Here is a 19,859-nt window from a genome sequence, read left to right as displayed (position 1 = left end):
TGCACTCTTTGCTCACTTTCATACTAAATCACAGCATCAACCAGGCAGCTAGTCACCTGCACAGTTGGTTAGCATATTTGAGCAGCAACACTCCAAATGATGTATCCTTGATGTGGATGACACTAGACAGTGTGGTCCCAGTCTTCCCATATGAGTTATAGCACACTCAGTTATGTAAAAGAGCTGACCAGCGATTATGTGCTTCTGATGCAGATCAAACCCGTGTTCTCCCAATCATCAGTCCATGATGTTAACTTCTATGCCATAGCAGATGGCTGATCTGAAATAACATCATTGAAAATAAAGAACCCACAGCACACTTGTGAGAAAATATATGTTCTTTATTCAAACTCTGATTCAAAAACAGTCATGCCAAAAACACGCACCTATCTGGAGGATGTGTTCACATGTTCCACATGTGTGTATATAACTTGCAAAATAACAAACCTACACTTACTAGACAAAGCATGGGAAAATTATTGACATTCAATACGCTCAAAAAGAGCAAGTAAAGCTGAATAAATAATACATAAAATAATCCAAAAGCACACATTTTTTTGTGCATATAAACTGTGTAGTATTGTGACAGCTGAATGATTTCTTGGGACCTGTTAAGTATCGTCTGATATATATAGATATAGATAGATAGATAGATAGATAAGGTAATATAAATTGGACAGAAAATTGACCGGTCACTCCCCCTTTTGTCTTTTCCAGGTGTCAGAAGGGGAATCGCCTGATCACTGCTCAATGATATTGCTGTTCAATGTGTGGTTGGGGTGTGGGGTGTGTGACTGTTTACTGATGGCAACAGAAATGTCTCTTCTTTCAATGGAAACTGAAAACGTAATTGAAACAGTAAGAGTATGTGCAGCACTTCCATTTGATGTTGCAGTTTCAGTTTCAAGGATGCATCAAAGCATGTGGACTGATCCATATGGGCTACACCACATCTGCTTTGAACAAAAAAGGGAAGAAAAAAAAACCCATTCATGTTGAAGGGCAGTTCAGGATGTGCACACAACACATCACAGCTAGCTACTGAACAGCACATACGTCAACAATAAACAACTGATGTTCCCAGATGGAAGATCCCAAAAAGGGATTATTCCCACTACTTCTCCTAATACTGATTGTTCTTCCTGCAGACTGAGCAAGCAACAGCTGATCCAGTAAGTCTTGAAGGAAGACTGACCAAAGGCCACACCCAACCCCTGCACTCAATCTTTGTAGGTACCGAAGCAAGGGAACGTTCGTAGGCGCAGTCGTTCAACTTGGGTCCTGAGAGCAGACATTTCCTGGGCCTGGGCCTGCGCAAGGTTCACCAGCTGGCGACGGTACAACACCTGGCGATACCTCTGTTCAGCATCAGTGTCCACATTCCGTGACACTGTCAACAATACACAGCCACCATGTCACACAACTCCTCATCCAGCCATTATCCATTGCTTTACAATGTCAAGTTAACATCAGGAAACCAAGGAGTGAGTTTCTTAGAGTTTGGTCTCTGACGAAAGCTAGGTGCTATATCTCCATCTACCCCACAACTACATGCATACTGTAACTCCCCACGACCAAAACTACATAAGACCGCTACAGTTAAAAAAAAAAATATTAAAAAGGGTTGTTCACTAAAACAGTGAAAGCGATGGAGATTTGATGATTTAATTGGTCAAACAAAACTTTGTTTTCATGCCTCCGGAATCTGTAAACGGCTAACCTTTGAACGACTGAACAACACTGCTACATGCAAGAGTACAGACCAGCCTACAGTGACAAGACAATGCAGACACACAGTCTGTGTGAACATGGAACCATCAATAATACATAGAAAAAAAAGCAACCCCCACCCTATCCCCCCCATTCCAAAGAAAAAAAGAAAAGAAAGCCATGCCCAGGGATGGCTATGAACACTATCAATACTGAAAGAACCAGTCTGGGTATTGTGAGCACCAACAATGGAATAACTGGTCAGTTCACTGTACATTTTTATTTTGTGCTGAAAGGTTATGCACTGTAGCCACTTTGAATGTTAATGAAGCTGGTTCTTTTGATTAGCGTGCACAACTGTGGATTTGGGTGGGTTTTTTTTCTTCCTTTCTTTAGTTTGCGAAAGAGGGGTTATAACCTTTTCTTGAATAAAACGATACTGTTAAAAAAATATACACACAAACCTGATCAAAGCAACAGCAATATTAGCAGGAACTTGAACTGATAAATACAGGGTGCTGTCTAGGTAAGGTAAAAAAAAAACTGAAGCGAAGGAACTATGGACACAAAAAGGGAAAGTACTGACCAAAAATCCCTGCAAGGTTGCGACGTTCACTGACGGTCACATTGAGATCTGCCAAGACGGTGTTCTTCAGCCTGTAGCCAGTATCCCTCTGCTGCATGGTTTTCTCTAATTTGGCTAAGGAGCGTTGCTTCTCTGCCATCACTTTTTCATGGAACTGAAAGCAAGCAGGCAATAAACCTGAGTGGGTAAATGTGTGTGTGTGTGTGTGTGTGTGTGTGTTACAGAGAGAGAGAGCCCACTGGCAGATTAAAAATTTGTGTGCGTATGTAGATGAATGTGGAATGACATGTCAAGTACAAATATGGCATATTGTATCTGTATCTTTTGGTGCTTTGTTTTGGTACATTGTACAAAATGAATGAATAAGTATGTTTGGAAAAACAACAACAAAAAACATGATAATAACAATAATTCAATTTATAAAGCGCCTTTCCATGTAAAACATGCTCAGCTGAGATGTACAATGTAAAAACTGACCTTTAAAAACATGCATTCAAACACTAAAGTGAAAAAACTTTCATGCACAACCCTTTACAGTCAGCCGACCAAACACTCAAACACAAATTTATGTACATACACACACAAACACGCACACACACAATCATTACAGACTATACACACTCATTATACATGTCACATGAATATGCCTAAATAATGCATTATCATATCACAATACTTAAAACTACCCCTGACATCACAACACACCAAAAACCATATCACAGTACTAAAAATTTACTTCCAAATCCTTAACACTGGTCACACACATCACAATACATAAAAAATCTACATTCTAAAGTACAAAATTCAAAAGCAATCACACCCTCCTCCTTCCCCACAACACATCACCATACACAAACAGGTCCTCATTTGTATGGATCATGCTAGGTGAAGTTGAAAAAGGTGCGTCTTGAAATTCCTTTTAAAATTTGAAAAACACTGGGGTTTTCTGAAGGAAAGAGGCAGGGAGTTCCAGACCATGGGGGCAAAGACAGAGAAAGATTTTTTGCCAAAGGTCTGAAGGGAGAACTGAGGAACTGTCAGCAGAGAGGTGTCAACTGAGTGCAGTGACCTAGAAGGATGGAAATCTGAAAGATACGGTGGCATATTATTTTGACAGAGACACTGAAAGCGAAGACAAGCTACTTTGTATAGAATTCTTGCTTTAACAATGCTGAAATATGTAGCATTACTGTCAACAATACACATTAATGGTACCATTCAGGAGTAGGCAGAAAAGGGTGCATACTTTTACAGACTCTGATTTCCAGTGTCTGGCAAACAAATGCTCACAATGGAACTTTCACCACTGCTTACTGATGAACCCAGCTCACCGATGAAACTGTTCTGACAATTTCGTGTTGTATTGTTCAGTAATAGCATCCTGATACATTGTTACACAACTGGATGATGTATCCTATTTTTATATAAAATTACACCAATATTAATGTCTGTAGGCATTATCATCTTTAATGTAGTTATTGTTGTTGATGTCATTACTGGGGGGATCATTAAGTAGCTGAACTGAGAAAAACTACAAGAACAATAGTGTCACACTTTGCATCATTCAATAGAGCAATGATGTCAAAGCTAAAATGTCAAATATCACTTCACTCCAGGAAACCTATTTTGCTTGGGAAGGCAAAATATGGGTTACTGGCAATGGCTCTCTTGCAGGAAACATGACCCTTTCACAGCATAATTTACATGCTGTAACATATGACTTAAACCAGGGAAATGATTCAATAAAAACCTTTTAATTTTGTTACATTGCTTTGGCATGCAACATTGCTTTGGCATGGAACATTCATGCTGAACAATAGTTTTCAACTGGTTTAAAAAAAAGTTAAATTTGGAAGATCTATACTTGAAGATTTTAACCATTGTGGTCATCCAGTAACAGTTGCCACTCCAGAAAAGATGACCCAGTAAGGTCAATGATTAAGGAGAATTCAAGAATTACTCAAGATGACATAGATAATACAATGAACATTTCAACATGAATTATCAATGTCATTCTCAATGATCATTTTTGTATTGGGAACCATTGTGCCTGTTGGGTCCCACTTAACTTGAATGATGAAAAAAACACCGCAAGGCTTGACTGGTACACACACATGATCCAAAAATTTTATGGCGGAAGATCAAACCAATTTTGGATATTGTAGACTGAGAGGAGACATGCGTACTTCTGTATGATACCGAAAATAAAACAATGGTCAGCAGTCTGGGTCTTCCCAAGTGATAACCTGTCTGTAAAATTCAAAGGATCCAGAAGAGCAAACAAATAAATGGTGGCGTGTTTCTTCACTAAGTCCAGCCAGATAGCCACAGAACCACTTCAGGATAGAAAGACAATGATCAGAGACAGGAATGTCAACCACTTCCTACCTATGTATTCAAGGCATGGTGCTGACAGTGTCCCCCCACTGGAATCCGGGGTGACCTACTGTATTGTAACAATGCCAGTGTACACACTGTAGCAGCAACTCTTGAGTTTCTGGCAGAAAACAGTGCACTGTTGATCACATATCCCTTAAATTCTGATCTGACCTCTTGCAATATGTTGCACAATTATGGAAGGGGAGGCAGTTCCAGACTGCTAAAAGTACTTGAGTTTTCTTGAAGGGCATTATTTGGGGTACACCTAAATCAGTGTGATGGGGTGCCACAGACAGTTGTTCCAAAGAGTGGGAAAATGTGTAAAAGCTGAAGAAGGATGCATTGAAAAGGTGGCATGGTCATTTTATGTGTATGTATGCCCAAACAACTGCATTCTGATATTTATCGAAACTCCCTCATATAGTTCTTTTTCTCAATCATTTTGGAACACAGAAATAAAAGAAAGAAGAAAAGAAGGAAAGAAAGACAGGCAGACAGACAGAACACAGGAAAAAAGTGAAGACAACTAATATTTTCCACACCTTCTTCTGTAGAGCAATGGTTTGTTCCATGATGGACATATCCTTGGCTTTCTTTTCATCATAATCAGTTTCTTTCAGAAACTGAAAAAACAACAACAAAAAACACACAGAAACTGAAAGGTGAAAGGTGGCAAAAGCTATCCCATCTGATCAATCCATCAATCATTTTAATCACATAATTTGCTGTGCTCTGATGGAAGCTTATACATCTGCATGAAAAACCAGTGAGATTAAGACCTTCCAAAGTCATACAGACTGGAGAGAAAGGTGGTGGATGAAGAGAAGTGCAGGTAAACAATTGAACAACTGTCCTGTTGTAATCATCAGTGTTATCTGAATACACAATCACACAGATAAGGAGCAGTCTGGCCATACATCTGATATATCAGTCTGGCTTCATGCACCACCGCCCCTCGTGTCCCTACTCACAGCCTGTACTTCACGTGTGACCTTCGTGAACTGGATGTCCTGCAGCTCCGTCTCAATGTCCTCCTTCTCCATGGCCATCTTCTTGTGCTCCCTGCACGCCACCAAACCTTGCACATCTCACTGCTGCCACACGACTAGTCACATCCACTCAGGACATGCTTGAAGGACTCTGTGTGTGTGTGTGTGTGTGTGTGTGTGAATGCAATCGTAAATACATTCACACAAACACACACTCCTACCACATGACAAAACGTCCAATATAAAATAAGCACAAAAATGATTACATAGGCAAACTAAACCCATATATCATGAAAAAAAAAAGTAAACAGATATCTGGTTGGGATTTAAGTTTATGTTTGGTTATGTCTTTGTGTATGCAAGTGCATATGCACAACACCAATGCTGAGTGAGGTCACAAGAATGAGTGCATACATGTGTATTTCACTCATGTGTGCTTTGACCTATATGCTTTGTTTAATTTTGTTCTCTTTCTGTGAGGAAGGTCACTGGGAAGGGAGGGGTTGTATGTCTGGATGTATGATTTTCTGATGGTTTAAAACAAACATCAACAGCACTAACCATTCCAGCTGCATGATGCCTTTCCTGTACTCCTTGCTGTCATTCATGAAGGCAATCTTCTCCTCACCCAGTTTCTGCCGACAAAACACACAAGAGTTAGGTGTACAGTTTGACCTGCTCATACCTTCCGTTGATCTTCTAACATGTGTGTGGAAACAAGCAAGCACAAAACACTTGCCTGTGTAGTTGAACTATGCAGACAACTCAATACACAAGTACTGTTCATATCACATTCAAGGTGATCAGTATCACATCTCATGAATAACTGAATCTGTAACTTGCTTCTGTTCAGATACAACAAATGTCAGAAATGTCTTAACAAAATGGACTGAACTGTAAAGTTTCTATGCTTGCTAAACAATGACTGTAAAAGTAGCCTTCCACACGTTAGTACATCTACCTAACAATTTAAACAATCCACAGAAGCAATGTTTTCCAAGATAGCAAATAACAGCTTACTCTCTGGTCCACAAGTTATGTGACATTACAAGTAAGACTATTAAGGCAAAATACCTCCTCCGCTTGTAATTATTGCTGACTTACTCAAACGTCATCGGAAAAATTGTAATTATCATAGCCTCATGGAGACAGGAGAAACATTATTTTAAAATCTAAAAATTTGGTTTCATATGGCATACTTGCCATGACTTATCAGTGCAGGTAAAAGATTTTAAGTGATCGACTGCACCCAGATGCCAAAGTCAAGCATGTGTATTCATAAAACTCTTTTCAGAAGACATGGCTCCTCATAAACAAGGATTTCATGATATGAACACACAAGTCTGAAAGGAAATAAATTCTACACGTGTCACGTTGGTTGCAAACAAGACATGTGGGCTGAAGTGGTCCTCAAGGGTTGATACCCTGATTCGACCGGCCAACTGCGGCACAGGTCTATGGCAGCATGCAACAAGGGAGCACAGCAGGCAAGCTACCCTGATCAGAGTGTTGAGCTTTTCCACAGAGGAGCGGGTGACCAGCAGGCAGTCCTCATAGCTGGGCACAAAGTCCACAGGATCCACCTCCACCTGACCCTGCTTCAAGAGCAGCTGAACCTCCACGTCCAGCATGAACCTGATCTGGTCTTCCCTAATGCTGGGGATATAAAGGCATAGGAGTTAAGTCCAACTGAAAAAGGATACCTCAAACACCATGCTCACAAGAAACATTTTAGCTTTGTCACAGGCTACATGCATGCTGGCCACTGACACAAAAGATCCAAGTTTAGTTGATGAAATGTTTCACTGGTCAGACTTAGGATGCTGTGCCAGACTGACTTGTTCAGAAAACATGAAATGGTCTTTTATGGTCAGTTTGACAATGACTTACAACGGAGCTGACTTTTGAGTTGAAATGCCTTGCAGATAGTGAGTATTTATGTGGGTGAGAGTCAGTGACCACATTTCATATTTCTGCCCATTTCACTCATTAAGTTCTGTATTTGCACACACACACACACACACACACACACACATATGCGCATATACACTAACACATGTGCATAAACACACACACACATACAAGCTCACTCAAGATGGTGAACATACCAACTCACATACAAACAAAATACACACACACACACTTACACACCAACAAGAGTACAAACACATACACACATAAACAAACCCAGAGGAAAATGATCATATTGAAATGCCGACAAAACACGAGAAGAAAACAAAGACAGCATGAAAGCAGCACAAGGAGTGACGACAGACTTTGTCAACAGCTTGATAGTGTCGTCCACTTCTCTCTTCAGGGCTGCATCCTCTGCAATCCGCTTTTGCAAGAAAGTTTGCATGTCTGCCATCACCTGCCCTTGCAATTTTATCTGAAGCAAGCACAAATAAAATGTGTGGGTGTGTATGTATTATGCTTTCACAACAAAGTGAGGTGGTCAAACAAACTGTGCACACATCACAAATTAGTTTTCCTCTTCAGTTACACACGGTTTTCTCCTTCATCTACATATGTGTGAACAAATTTCCACATATATGTATCACAATCATGTGACGTTATATATCACCAAACAGAACCATCACACAACTGCAGGGACACTGCACAGTAAACCACATGAAGCATGCCAAACACCAAACCACCCACCTTGTTCTCACTGGCAAGTTTGGTGCTTCGATAGTCACACAGTCGTTGCCACACGGATGGGTCGCAGGAATCGGGCTTCTGGTTGTCCAGCTCACTGAGGCCAGGGTTGGGCAAGATCTGCATCTCTATCATCTGTCGGTGCAGCTGATCCCCAAAGGGATTGGGGTTCTTTCCACCTGGGGTGCCTGGATCATGGCCCTTCTTGACCACTCTGGCAAAGATGCACTTCATTTTTTTTCTGGGTTCCTGGGTGCCCTGGCAAACACTATATACTGGGCAGGAAAACTACATACTGGGCAGGAAAACTACATATCAACTAGGCTGGCAAACACTACATACTGGCAGGAAAACTACATATCACCTAGACTGGCAAACACTACATACTGGGCAGGAAAACTACATATCACCTAGACTGGCAAACTCTACATACTGGGCAGGAAAACTACATATCAACTAGGCTGGCAAACACTACATACTGGCAGGAAAACTACATATCACCTAGACTGGCAAACACTACATACTGGGCAGGAAAACTACATATCAACTAGGCTGGCAAACACTACATAGTGACAGGAAAACTACATACTGGGCAGGAAAACTACATATCAACTATGCTGGCAAACACTACATAGTGACAGGAAAACTACATACTGGACAGGAAAACTACATATCAACTAGGCTGGCAAACACTACATACTGGGCAGGAAAACTACATATCAACTAGGCTGGCAAACACTACATAGTGACAGGAAAACTACATACTGGGCAGGAAAACTACATATCAACTAGGCTGGCAAACACTACATACTGGGCAGGAAAACTACATATCAACTAGGCTGGCAAACACTACATAGTGACAGGAAAACTACATATCAACTAGGCTGGCACACTACATACTGGCAGGAAAACTACATACTGGGCAGGAAAACTACATATCAACTAGGCTGGCAAACACTACATAGTGACAGGAAAACTACATACTGGGCAGGAAAACTACATATCAACTAGGCTGGCAAACACTACATACTGGGCAGGAAAACTACATATCACCTAGGCTGGCAAACACTACATACTGGCAGGAAAACTACATACTGGGCAGGAAAACTACATATCAACTAGGCTGGCAAACACTACATACTGGCAGGAAAACTACATACTGGGCAGGAAAACTACATACTAGGCTGGCAAACACTACATACTGGACAGGAAAACTACATATCAACTAGGCTGGCAAACACTACATACTGGGCAGGAAAACTACATATCACCTCAGCTGGCAAACACTACATACTGGGCAGGAAAACTACATATCAACTAGGCTGACAAACACTACATACTGGGCAGGAAAACTACATACTGGCAGGAAAACTACATATCACCTAGACTGGCAAACACTATATACTGGGCAGGAAAACTACATATCACCTAGACTGGCAAACACTATATACTGGGCAGGAAAACTACATATCAACTAGGCTGGCAAACACTACATACTGGGCAGGAAAACTACATATCACCTCAGCTGGCAAACACTACATACTGGGCAGGAAAACTACATATCAACTAGGCTGACAAACACTACATAACAGGCTGACAAAAAGTATAAAAAGTACACACCAGGCTGGGATATACTATATTCTAGGCTGGCAAACACAACATACACTAAATGCTAGACAGGCAAAGATTATATACTAGGCTGGCAAAGACTACATACTACTACCAATAATAATAATAATGGTTACTTCTATAACATACTATCCAGATATCTGTTCACAAATACTTTTGTTTACATAACACATTACATCTATGTTACATACACGCACCAAAAAAAATGAACACACACACACATGCATATACACACACACAATGCATACATATATTTTGACATACATATGTACATAGCAGCTACCCTCAACACTCAAACACAAACATACATAAATAGATGCACGTGTGCGCGCGCGCGCACACGCACACACACACACACACACATAAACAAACACATTCATATACATGCAAGTATTTATGTACACATACATATGTATACACACATAGTCAAGCACAGCTCGCGCAAAAGAAGTGGAGCTGCCACAACTACGAACTTGATGCTGAGGGAAGAGGTGAGTTTTGAGACCAGATTTGAAAGATGTAAGGGAATCAGAATGACGGAGGTTATCAGGGAGCTTGTTCCATGTCTTTGGCGATTGAAAAGAAAACGATCTGTGTCCATAGGTCTTACTTCTGACGTGAGGTATCCTGAGAGGTCGAGTATCAGAGGAGGAGGGACGGAGCTGGTGAGAAGGAGTTTTGATATGGAAGAGATCAGATTGATACTTGGGGCCAAACCTGCTGACAGCAGAAAAGGTCAGAGAGAATAGCTTATAGTCTATTCGATCAGAAACGGGCAACCAGTGGAGAGACTGAAGGAGAGGTGAAACATGGTCAAATTTAGAAGCTCTGCAAATGAGTCTGGCAATGTTATTCTGAATTCGTTGAAGTCTGTCTGACAGATATTTGGGAAGGCACATACTAGACAGACAAACACTACATACTATGCTGGTAAATACTACACACTGTGATGGCAGACACTACACACTGGACTGGCAAACATAACATACTGGGCTGGCAAACATTACATACTGGACTGGCAAACACTACATACTGGACTGGCAAACACTACATACTGGGCTGGCAAACATTACATACTGGGCTGGCAAACACTACATACTGGGCTGGCAAACATTACATACTGGGCTGGAAACAATACATACTGGGCTGGCAAACATACTAAGCTGGCAAATATTACATACTGGGCTAGCAAACAATACATACTGGGCTGGCAAGCACTTCCTGCTAGGCTGGCAAACATCACCTACTAGGCTGACAAACACAACATACTGGGCTGGCAAACACTTCATGCAAGGCTGGCAAACACAACCTACTAGGCTGGCAAACACTACATACTAGGCTGGCAAACACTACATACTTGGCTGCCAAAACACTACTTATTTAGCTGGCAAACACTTCATGCTAGACTGGCAAAAGCTACATCCCGTGTTCTTTCCGGAAGCCACACTGGCTCTCTGGTAGGAGACCTTGCTCAAGGTGCGCTATGAGACGGTTGAGTAGTACTCTGGCCAGAGTCTTGCCTGCGATGGACAGCAGGGATATTCCACGATGGTTGTCACAGGCCTGACGATTTCCTTTGCGCTTGTACAGGTGCATGATGGAAGCATCTTTGAAGTCCTGTGAAACTGCCTCATGCTGCCAGATGAGCTGGAATAGCTGATGAAGCTTCTCAGTCAGCGCCATACCACCTTCTTTGTAGACCTCAGCTGGAATGGAGTCTGAGCCAGGGGCTTTGCCATTGGATAGCAGACGGATAGCTTTCTGGGTCTCCTCCAAAGTTGGAATGGCATCCAACGACTCACTGACTGGCACCTGGGGGAGTCGGTCGATGGCTTCATCATTGATGGTGGAAGGGCGGTTCAGTACGCTGTCAAAGTGTTCAGCCCATCTCTCAAGGATCCTGTCCTTGTCAGTGATTAGGGCAGAACCATCAGCACTGAGGAGTGGAGCAGATCCGGAGGTGGTGGGATCGTAGACTTCTTTCAGGCCGTTATAGAAGTTCTTCATGTCGTTCCTGTCTGCAAAGCCCTGGATCTCATCAGCTTTGTTGCTCAACCAGGGATCCTGCATCTGCCGCAACTTCAGCTGGATGGTGCTGTGTGCGCTCAGCATATACACATCAGTCAACACACCTTCCTCCCCAACTCTCCCTACACACACATACACATCAGTCAACACACCTTCCTCCCCAACTCTCCCTACACACACATACACATCAGTCAACACACCTTCCTCCCCAACTCTCCCTACACACACATACACATCAGGACACACTGGTCGTTAAAAACAGTGCACCAGCTACTATCACATAATAACATATCATCATGAACATGTCAATACAAAACAATACATAAAGAAATAAAATAAGATAAAAATGAATAAACGAGTATAATAAAATTTGAATGCAGTACCATAATAAGATAATAACTTCATTATAAAAAAAAAAAAAGCAATGAAAAAAACAAAACAACCAACCTTTTACATTGAATTTAAAATGGAAATGGCATTTGGAAAAAAAAAAAAAAAAATTGTACACATTTTTCTATGCGATATTCTGTATTGTCTACTAGAAGGTAAAATCTCAACTTGAAGTTGATGACAGATGAGGATGATGGCCATGCTGCCAAGGAGATTCCTTTTAGTTTGGTAGTATGTGACAGGCCTGACTAAGCACGCTGAGTTACAAGCGTATATGGAGGTGTCTGAATAGCGATATATGGACTTGTCTGCAGTGATGCCTCCTTGAGTTACTGAACTAAACTGAACTGACGGAGGTGTGCCACATGCTTCCTTTTATAACGCATCCCAGCATCAACCAGGTTTGAACCAGGTCTAGGAGACACAGACTTGTGCAGTGCTGGTCAGTAAATTTGATACATCCATGAGGTTGATAACACTCAAACATGTGGTCCCAGTCTTCCTAACTGAGCCCATTGCATGCTCAGCTCTGGGTACGAGCTGGACATGGGCTGGACAATCTCATGATGATATGCCTCTGATGGGGTTTGAACATCCTCCCGGTTATCAGTCCGTGACACCACCTGGCAACAATGGTCAGTAAGATTGATTTATTATTAACTAGGGAGTATACACACACCTCGGGCGCTTGCGAAAGTGGCGATATAAGGTGTCAACCATATTATGAGGAAGGTCTTGAAATTCCCGCCTGAATCCCTTGTCAAGCAGTTTGTCCTCAGCCAGCAACACCTCATAGTCACTGTGACCAGTGTCCACCTGCTTCTGGCACCGCTTCACTGTGTCGCTGCTGTGATTCTGCACTCACAGCACAGTGGCCTCACATGAGACACAAGAAGGATAAGCAACCCAGAATAATCCTGCTTGGCCTATATATTTGCATATATTATATCTAAATCTGCTGTGTGTGTGTGTGTGTGTGTGTGTGTGTGTGTGTATCTAGATTTGTGATTCCACAGACCTTTTTGCAAAACACTCAAATGAAGCAGGGATGTCTGATTTTTGTGGTTGTCTTCATAACTTTTTCCCCTTTTCCAAATGGACTCTTGCAACACAATTAGAACACTGTGCAAAAAATAGCTTTAAAGACTGTAAAAAAAAAAAAAGTGTCACCCTGACAAGCGTATTTGTGTAACAGGTACATTAGCAGTGTGGGACTTCCATCCTATAATCCATGAGGTATATGGTTCAAATCCCAGCAGTGACTGGAGACGTTTTTACAGTCCCCCATGTGACGTGTCATATTGTAGCATTTCTATAGCCTATTTTTATCTAAGGCTATACATATCCAACTGTTCCGAAAAAAAAAAATCTCAAACCTGTTAGATTTTGCATCAACAGGATAGTTGCATGACATCTACTGACAAAGGATCTGCTCCCAGAGGCGATGATCTGGGTCTGTACCCAGTTCGTGGGTTGGGCAATTTTTATCCATACTGATTTTGGCATGCAGCATGTGGTGAGTCTGTTTTCTCCTCTGTATGCACACAACCAACTGCTGTTCTGCAGAATGTTCACAGCATGCAGGGTTTGCTTGTGTGATTGGTAAGTGTACTTCCCGACAGGCTTACAGCGGTCATATAACAGAACTTTGGCAGCCCTTTTAACTATTTTCCACTAATCCTTTCTGAGTTCCGTCACTCAAGCGTTTCAGGGATAGCAGATGAGCCATCTCCACTCTGTTAAAATTATAAGACAGATGAATTCAGTGATATACCTCTCCATGATGCTCTGACATTTCACAATATTCTTAATCACACAATTTCCAGGTAAAAAAACAACAACACTACAAAAAACCAACCACACCAGGTGTCCAAACGTGAATCATGGTCCATGTTTATCCAAACCTGACAATTTGCTGGAATAACAATTGTATTTATACATATCCATATGTATAAATCCTTTCTCTTCATCATTCATGTTTTCATTTTGGGATGCCTCTTTCTCAACCTATTAACAACCAAAATACATCATGCGTATACATATAAAAAAATTCTGGCTGGAACAACCATTGTGTCCATACCTATCCATTCTCTTAATGTTTCTGAACAGGGATATCTCTTTCTCAATATGTCTCCATTCAACATACATCATGCATACACATGCCATGTTTTCCCGCCTAAAAGGCAAAACCTGTTTCACTATATTCCGACCTCTTGGTAGAGCAAGATGCTTTGCAAATCAAACAAATATCGGCATCATTTCCAAACCAACATTGCGCAAATTTCTTCAAAACGGAACAGAGTCTCTGTGGGCTTTTCCAAATACAATAGACTGAGCAACACACTAGACGCCACGTTCTTGGCATCAGAGATCTTTTCCCATCCCTCTTGCGGCCAATCAGTGGCAGCCTCTGTACGTCTGTGTATGTGTGTGTTTGTGTGCATGTGTGGGTCTGTATTTTTGAGTGCGTTTGTGCATGCGCGAGAGTGTAAGTGTACACAAGTGTCAGTAGAGTTCTGTGCACGTGCGTGCATGCGTGTGTGGTGTGTGTGTGTGTGTGTGTTGTGTGAGGGGGAGGTGGGGGTGCAGGGAGGAGGTGGGGTAGAGGATGAGGTATGTGAGTGTATGCATGCCTACACTGTGGGAGCAACAGGATATTGGAACGTATATATATATATATATCTTTGTATATATGTGTGTGGAGATATGGGCATATGTGTGTGTGCTTGTACAAGTAAGTGTTCATCTGTGTGTGTGTGTGTGTGTGTGTGTGTGTGTGTGTGTGTGTGCCGTGGAAGCTGTGATACGTAGACTAGAAATGAGTGTGTGGAGGAGGGGGGTAGAGGAGGTGCAGGGTAATGTGTGTGGTATGTGTGTGTGTGTGTGTGTGTGTGTGTGTGTGTTGGAGCTCATGTACGTTTATATGTATTTGACTGTGCTTTCATATCTGTGAAACTGCATTTTCGGTGCATATCTGTTATGCATGTGTGGGTGTATATGTGAATGTGTGTCTTCATGTTTTACATCTATTTGCTTATTTATCATCATTGTTATCTTATTTATTTATTTATTTTTTATATTATAGTTATTATTTATTTATTTATTTATTTATTTGTGTAAGCTTATCTATTATCTATTCACCTTTTTTTTTCTTTTTTTTTTTCCTCAAGGCCTAAGCGCGTTGGGTTACGCTGCTGGTCAGGCATCTGCTTGGCAGATGTGGTGTAGCGTATATGGATTTGTCTGAACGCAGTGACGCATCCTTGAGCTACTGAAACTGAAACTGAAACTCCGACCTCTGCGCCTTATCGGTTTGAAAGTGCCATATCTGTGCGCAAAACTTGAACACAACATGGGCACATAGGACACAACAAACTTGCAAAACTCACAAAACAAATGAATACTCCCAATAGATCACACAGCACTTTAACTTCCACAGTAGTTACAATCACACTTACAGTCCCGATCTGACAGTCACAGTAAGAATCTCTTGTCAAACCATAAATCATGTCCAAGACCACTCGAATAGCATATGATGCCAAATTCAAACAAAGCTGTTGCACTTGCTAACGAAAAAGGAGAAAAAGAAAATTGCAAAGGTGCCTTCAAACTGAGAATCAATGAGTCAAACATCCGCAAGCAGAGAAAACAAAAGACTGAATAGTATTGGGCGCAGATGGCACAATGACATCAATTCCGAAGATGATGTCACAACTCAGGGAGCAACTTCTGGAATTTCTATAGAGGTTCTGGATATTTTCCCTGTTTTTGTCTTAAACTGAGTGCTTGGACTTCTCACGATTTTCAGCGACAGAGGAATGATCTAACCTTAAATGAGTTGCAAACCCAATGTCTAGCATCTCTGACTTTGTCTATTTTTTTCATTGACTTTGTAACTTGTAATTTTTCTCCTACTTTACGGACCTGACATGTGCAATTGCGAGAGAGTGTGATGTTTGAATTCTCATGTCATTTTTTTTTCTCAGTGCATGTGCACCTCATCAGATGTATGCCCCTTATCTGTGACCAAATTTAAAAAAAAAAAAAGTTTGGGGTGCACCTCATGTACTGTAACGCTTTGCAGGCCGGAAATTACAGTTTTTTTTGTTTTGGCAACTGACAGTTTCCCATGGTGAAGATAAACTGAGTCAGTCAATCTACTAAAAACTTTGCAAATCATCTAGGTCTCCAATTTTTCTTTCTCTTTTTTCCCCTTCCCCTTTCATATACTGGAAATGAAATGAATAAGAAAATGAATTACCTTCATTTTCAACAACCTTCCCATCTTCTCATGAATTGCCCTGTCCCAAGTCATTAGCTCTTCCTCTCTCAGCAGTAACAGGCGAAGGCGTAGAACTTTCAGCTCTTCCTGCAGCATAATACACTGTTTGCACTTCTTTGAACACCACTAACACCACACACTGTTAGCACTTCTTTGAACACCACTAACACCACACACTGTTAGCACTTCTTTGAACACCACTAACACCACACACTGTTAGCACTTCTTTGAACACCACAAACGCTACACACTGTTAGCACTTCTTTGAACACCACAAACACTACACACTGTTAGCACTTCTTTGAACACCACAAACGCTACACACTGTTAGCACTTCTTTGAACACCACAAACGCTACACACTGTTAGCGCTTCTTTGAACACCACAAGTGCTACACACTGTTAGCGCTTCTTTGAACACCACAAACGCTACACACTGTTAGCACTTCTTTGAACACCACAAGTGCTACACACTGTTAGCGCTTCTTTGAACACCACAAACGCTACACACTGTTAGCACTTCTTTGAACACCACAAACGCTACACACTGTTAGCGCTTCTTTGAACACCACAAACGCTACACACTGTTAGCACTTCTTTGAACACCACAAACGCTACACACTGTTAGCGCTTCTTTGAACACCACAAGTGCTACACACTGTTAGCACTTCTTTGAACACCACAAACGCTACACACTGTTAGCGCTTCTTTGAACACCACAAGTGCAGGGTAATGTGTGCATGTATGTGTGTGTTGGTGCTCATGTACGTTAATGTGTATTTGATTATGCTTTCATATCTGTGAAACTGTATGTCTGTTGCATATCTGTTATGCATGTGTGTGTGTGTGTGTGTGTGTGTGCGTGCGTGTGTGTGAATGTGTGTCTGCGTGTTTCACATTTATTTGCTAATTTATCTCTTTTCTTTTGTAATATCATTATTATTAGTAGTAGTATTTTATTTAATTTAATTTTATTTATTTTTTGTTATTTTATTTTTGTTATTTTTGTTATTTTCTCGAGGCCTGACTAAGAGCATTGGGTTACGCTGCTGGTCAGGCACCTGCTTGGCAGATGTGGTGTAGCGTATATGGATTTGACCGAACGCAGTGACGCCTCCTTGATACTGAACACCACAAATGCTACACACTGTTAGCTCTTCTTTGAAAACCACAAACACAACACACTGTTAGCACTTCTTTGAACACCACAAACGCAACACACTGTTGGTACTTCTTTGAACACCACAAATGCTACACACTGTTAGCACTTCTTTGAACACCACAAACACAACACACTGTTAGCACTTCTTTGAACACCACAAACGCTACACACTGTTAGCACTTCTTTGAACACTACAAATGCTACACACTGTTAGCACTTCTTTGAACACCACTAACATCACACAGTGTTAGCACTTCTTTGAACACCACTAACATCACACAGTGTTAGCACTTCTTTGAATACCACTAACATCACACACTGTTAGCACTTCTTTGAACACCACTAACACCACACACTGTTAGCACTTCTTTGAACACCACTAACACCACACACTGTTAGCACTTCTTTGAACACCACTAACATCACACAGTGTTAGCACTTCTTTGAACACCACTAACATCACACAGCGTTAGCACTTCTTTGAACACCACTAACATCACACAGTGTTAGCACTTCTTTGAACACCACTAACATCACACAGTGTTAGCACTTCTTTGAACACCACTAACATCACACAGTGTTAGCACTTCTTTGAACACCACTAACACCACACAGTGTTAGCACTTCTTTGAACACTACAAACACTATCAATTCTGGTTACAACACCACAAACAGTATTGGTTCTTTCCACAACACCACACACACTATCAGCACAAAAGCACACACAATCAGTTATTTCTACAAAACCACACAAACAACACACTATCAGCACAAAAGCACACACAATCAGTTATTTCTACAAAACCACACAAACAATCAGCTCTTTCTACAACACCACACACACTATCAGTACAAAACCACACACAATCAGTTATTTCTACAAAACCACACAAACAATCAGCTCTTTCTACAACACCACACACACTATCACTACAACACCACGCACAATCAGTTATTTCTACAAAACCACACAAACAATCAGCTCTTTCTACAACGCCACACACACTATCACTACAACACCACACACACACTTTCAGCTCTTTCTACAACACCACACAATCAGCTCTTTCTACAACACCACACACACTATCACTACAACACCACACACACTATAAGCTCTTTCTACAACACCACACACACTATCAGCTCTTTCTACAACACCACACACACTATAAGCTCTTTCTACAACACCACACACACTATCAACTCTTTCTACAACACTACACACACTATCAACTCTTTCTACAACACCACACACACTATCAGTACACCACACATACTATCAGCTCTTTCTACAACACCACTCACACTATCAGTACACCACACTATCAGCTCTTTCTACAACACCACTCACACTATCAACTCTTTCTACAACACCACACACACTATCAACTCTTTCTACAACACCACACACACTATCAGCTCTTTCTACAACACCACACACACTATCAACTCTTTCTACAACACCACACACACTATCAGTACACCACACACACTATCAGCTCTTTCTACAACACCACACACACTATCAGTACACCACACATACTATCAGCTCTTTCTACAACACCACTCACACTATCAGCTCTTTCTACAACACCACACACACTATAAGCTCTTCCTACAACACCACACACACTATCAGTTCTTTCTACAGCACCACACAATCAGCTCTTTCTACTATAATACACACACTATTAGCACACACACACACACACACACACACACACACACACACAACCTGGAAGACAACCAGTGTGGCACTGAACTTCTGTGTGAAGAGCTCTTTATGGGCTTCATCAAATGATTCCATGTTACTGGCAATTCCTTCTTGCAGTTTCTTCAATTCTGACTCCAGTTGCTGCAAACACACACACATACATGCACTCACATTTTTTATGGGCACATTCACATTATCCCTTTCACCGCCAGTCAAATTACAGTACAAAATTCCCTTGTGGTATAAACACAGAAAAGACAGTGGCTAAGAATAGCTGGGGATTCCCCCTGCGATGTATAGAAAATATGGCTTATCCTACCACCCAACAAT

The 19,859-nt window shown here is 41.3% G+C and overlaps 1 protein-coding gene across 1 annotated transcript in view; it reads right to left on the bottom strand.

The window, feature by feature from the left end:
• Positions 1-345: 345 nt before the first annotated feature.
• The window catches only part of LOC143277038 (cilia- and flagella-associated protein 43-like), a 78,293-nt gene continuing 58,779 nt past the window's right edge, over positions 346-19,859 (bottom strand). Inside the window, exons 29-39 of the mRNA XM_076581769.1 lie at positions 19,551-19,670; positions 16,631-16,738; positions 13,049-13,224; positions 8,326-8,536; positions 7,941-8,053; positions 7,161-7,320; positions 6,226-6,299; positions 5,647-5,737; positions 5,218-5,298; positions 2,297-2,450; positions 346-1,390 (exon numbers count right to left, since the gene is read on the bottom strand). Coding sequence (XP_076437884.1) covers positions 1,221-1,390; positions 2,297-2,450; positions 5,218-5,298; positions 5,647-5,737; positions 6,226-6,299; positions 7,161-7,320; positions 7,941-8,053; positions 8,326-8,536; positions 13,049-13,224; positions 16,631-16,738; positions 19,551-19,670 — 1,458 coding nt within the window. The 3' untranslated portion in view covers positions 346-1,220. The remainder of the gene's footprint in view (positions 1,391-2,296; positions 2,451-5,217; positions 5,299-5,646; positions 5,738-6,225; positions 6,300-7,160; positions 7,321-7,940; positions 8,054-8,325; positions 8,537-13,048; positions 13,225-16,630; positions 16,739-19,550; positions 19,671-19,859) is intronic.

This window comes from Babylonia areolata, chromosome 2 (assembly GCF_041734735.1).
Source record: "Babylonia areolata isolate BAREFJ2019XMU chromosome 2, ASM4173473v1, whole genome shotgun sequence".
Taxonomy (NCBI): domain Eukaryota; kingdom Metazoa; phylum Mollusca; class Gastropoda; order Neogastropoda; family Buccinidae; genus Babylonia; species Babylonia areolata.
This window is presented reverse-complemented; position numbering and strand designations above follow the sequence as displayed.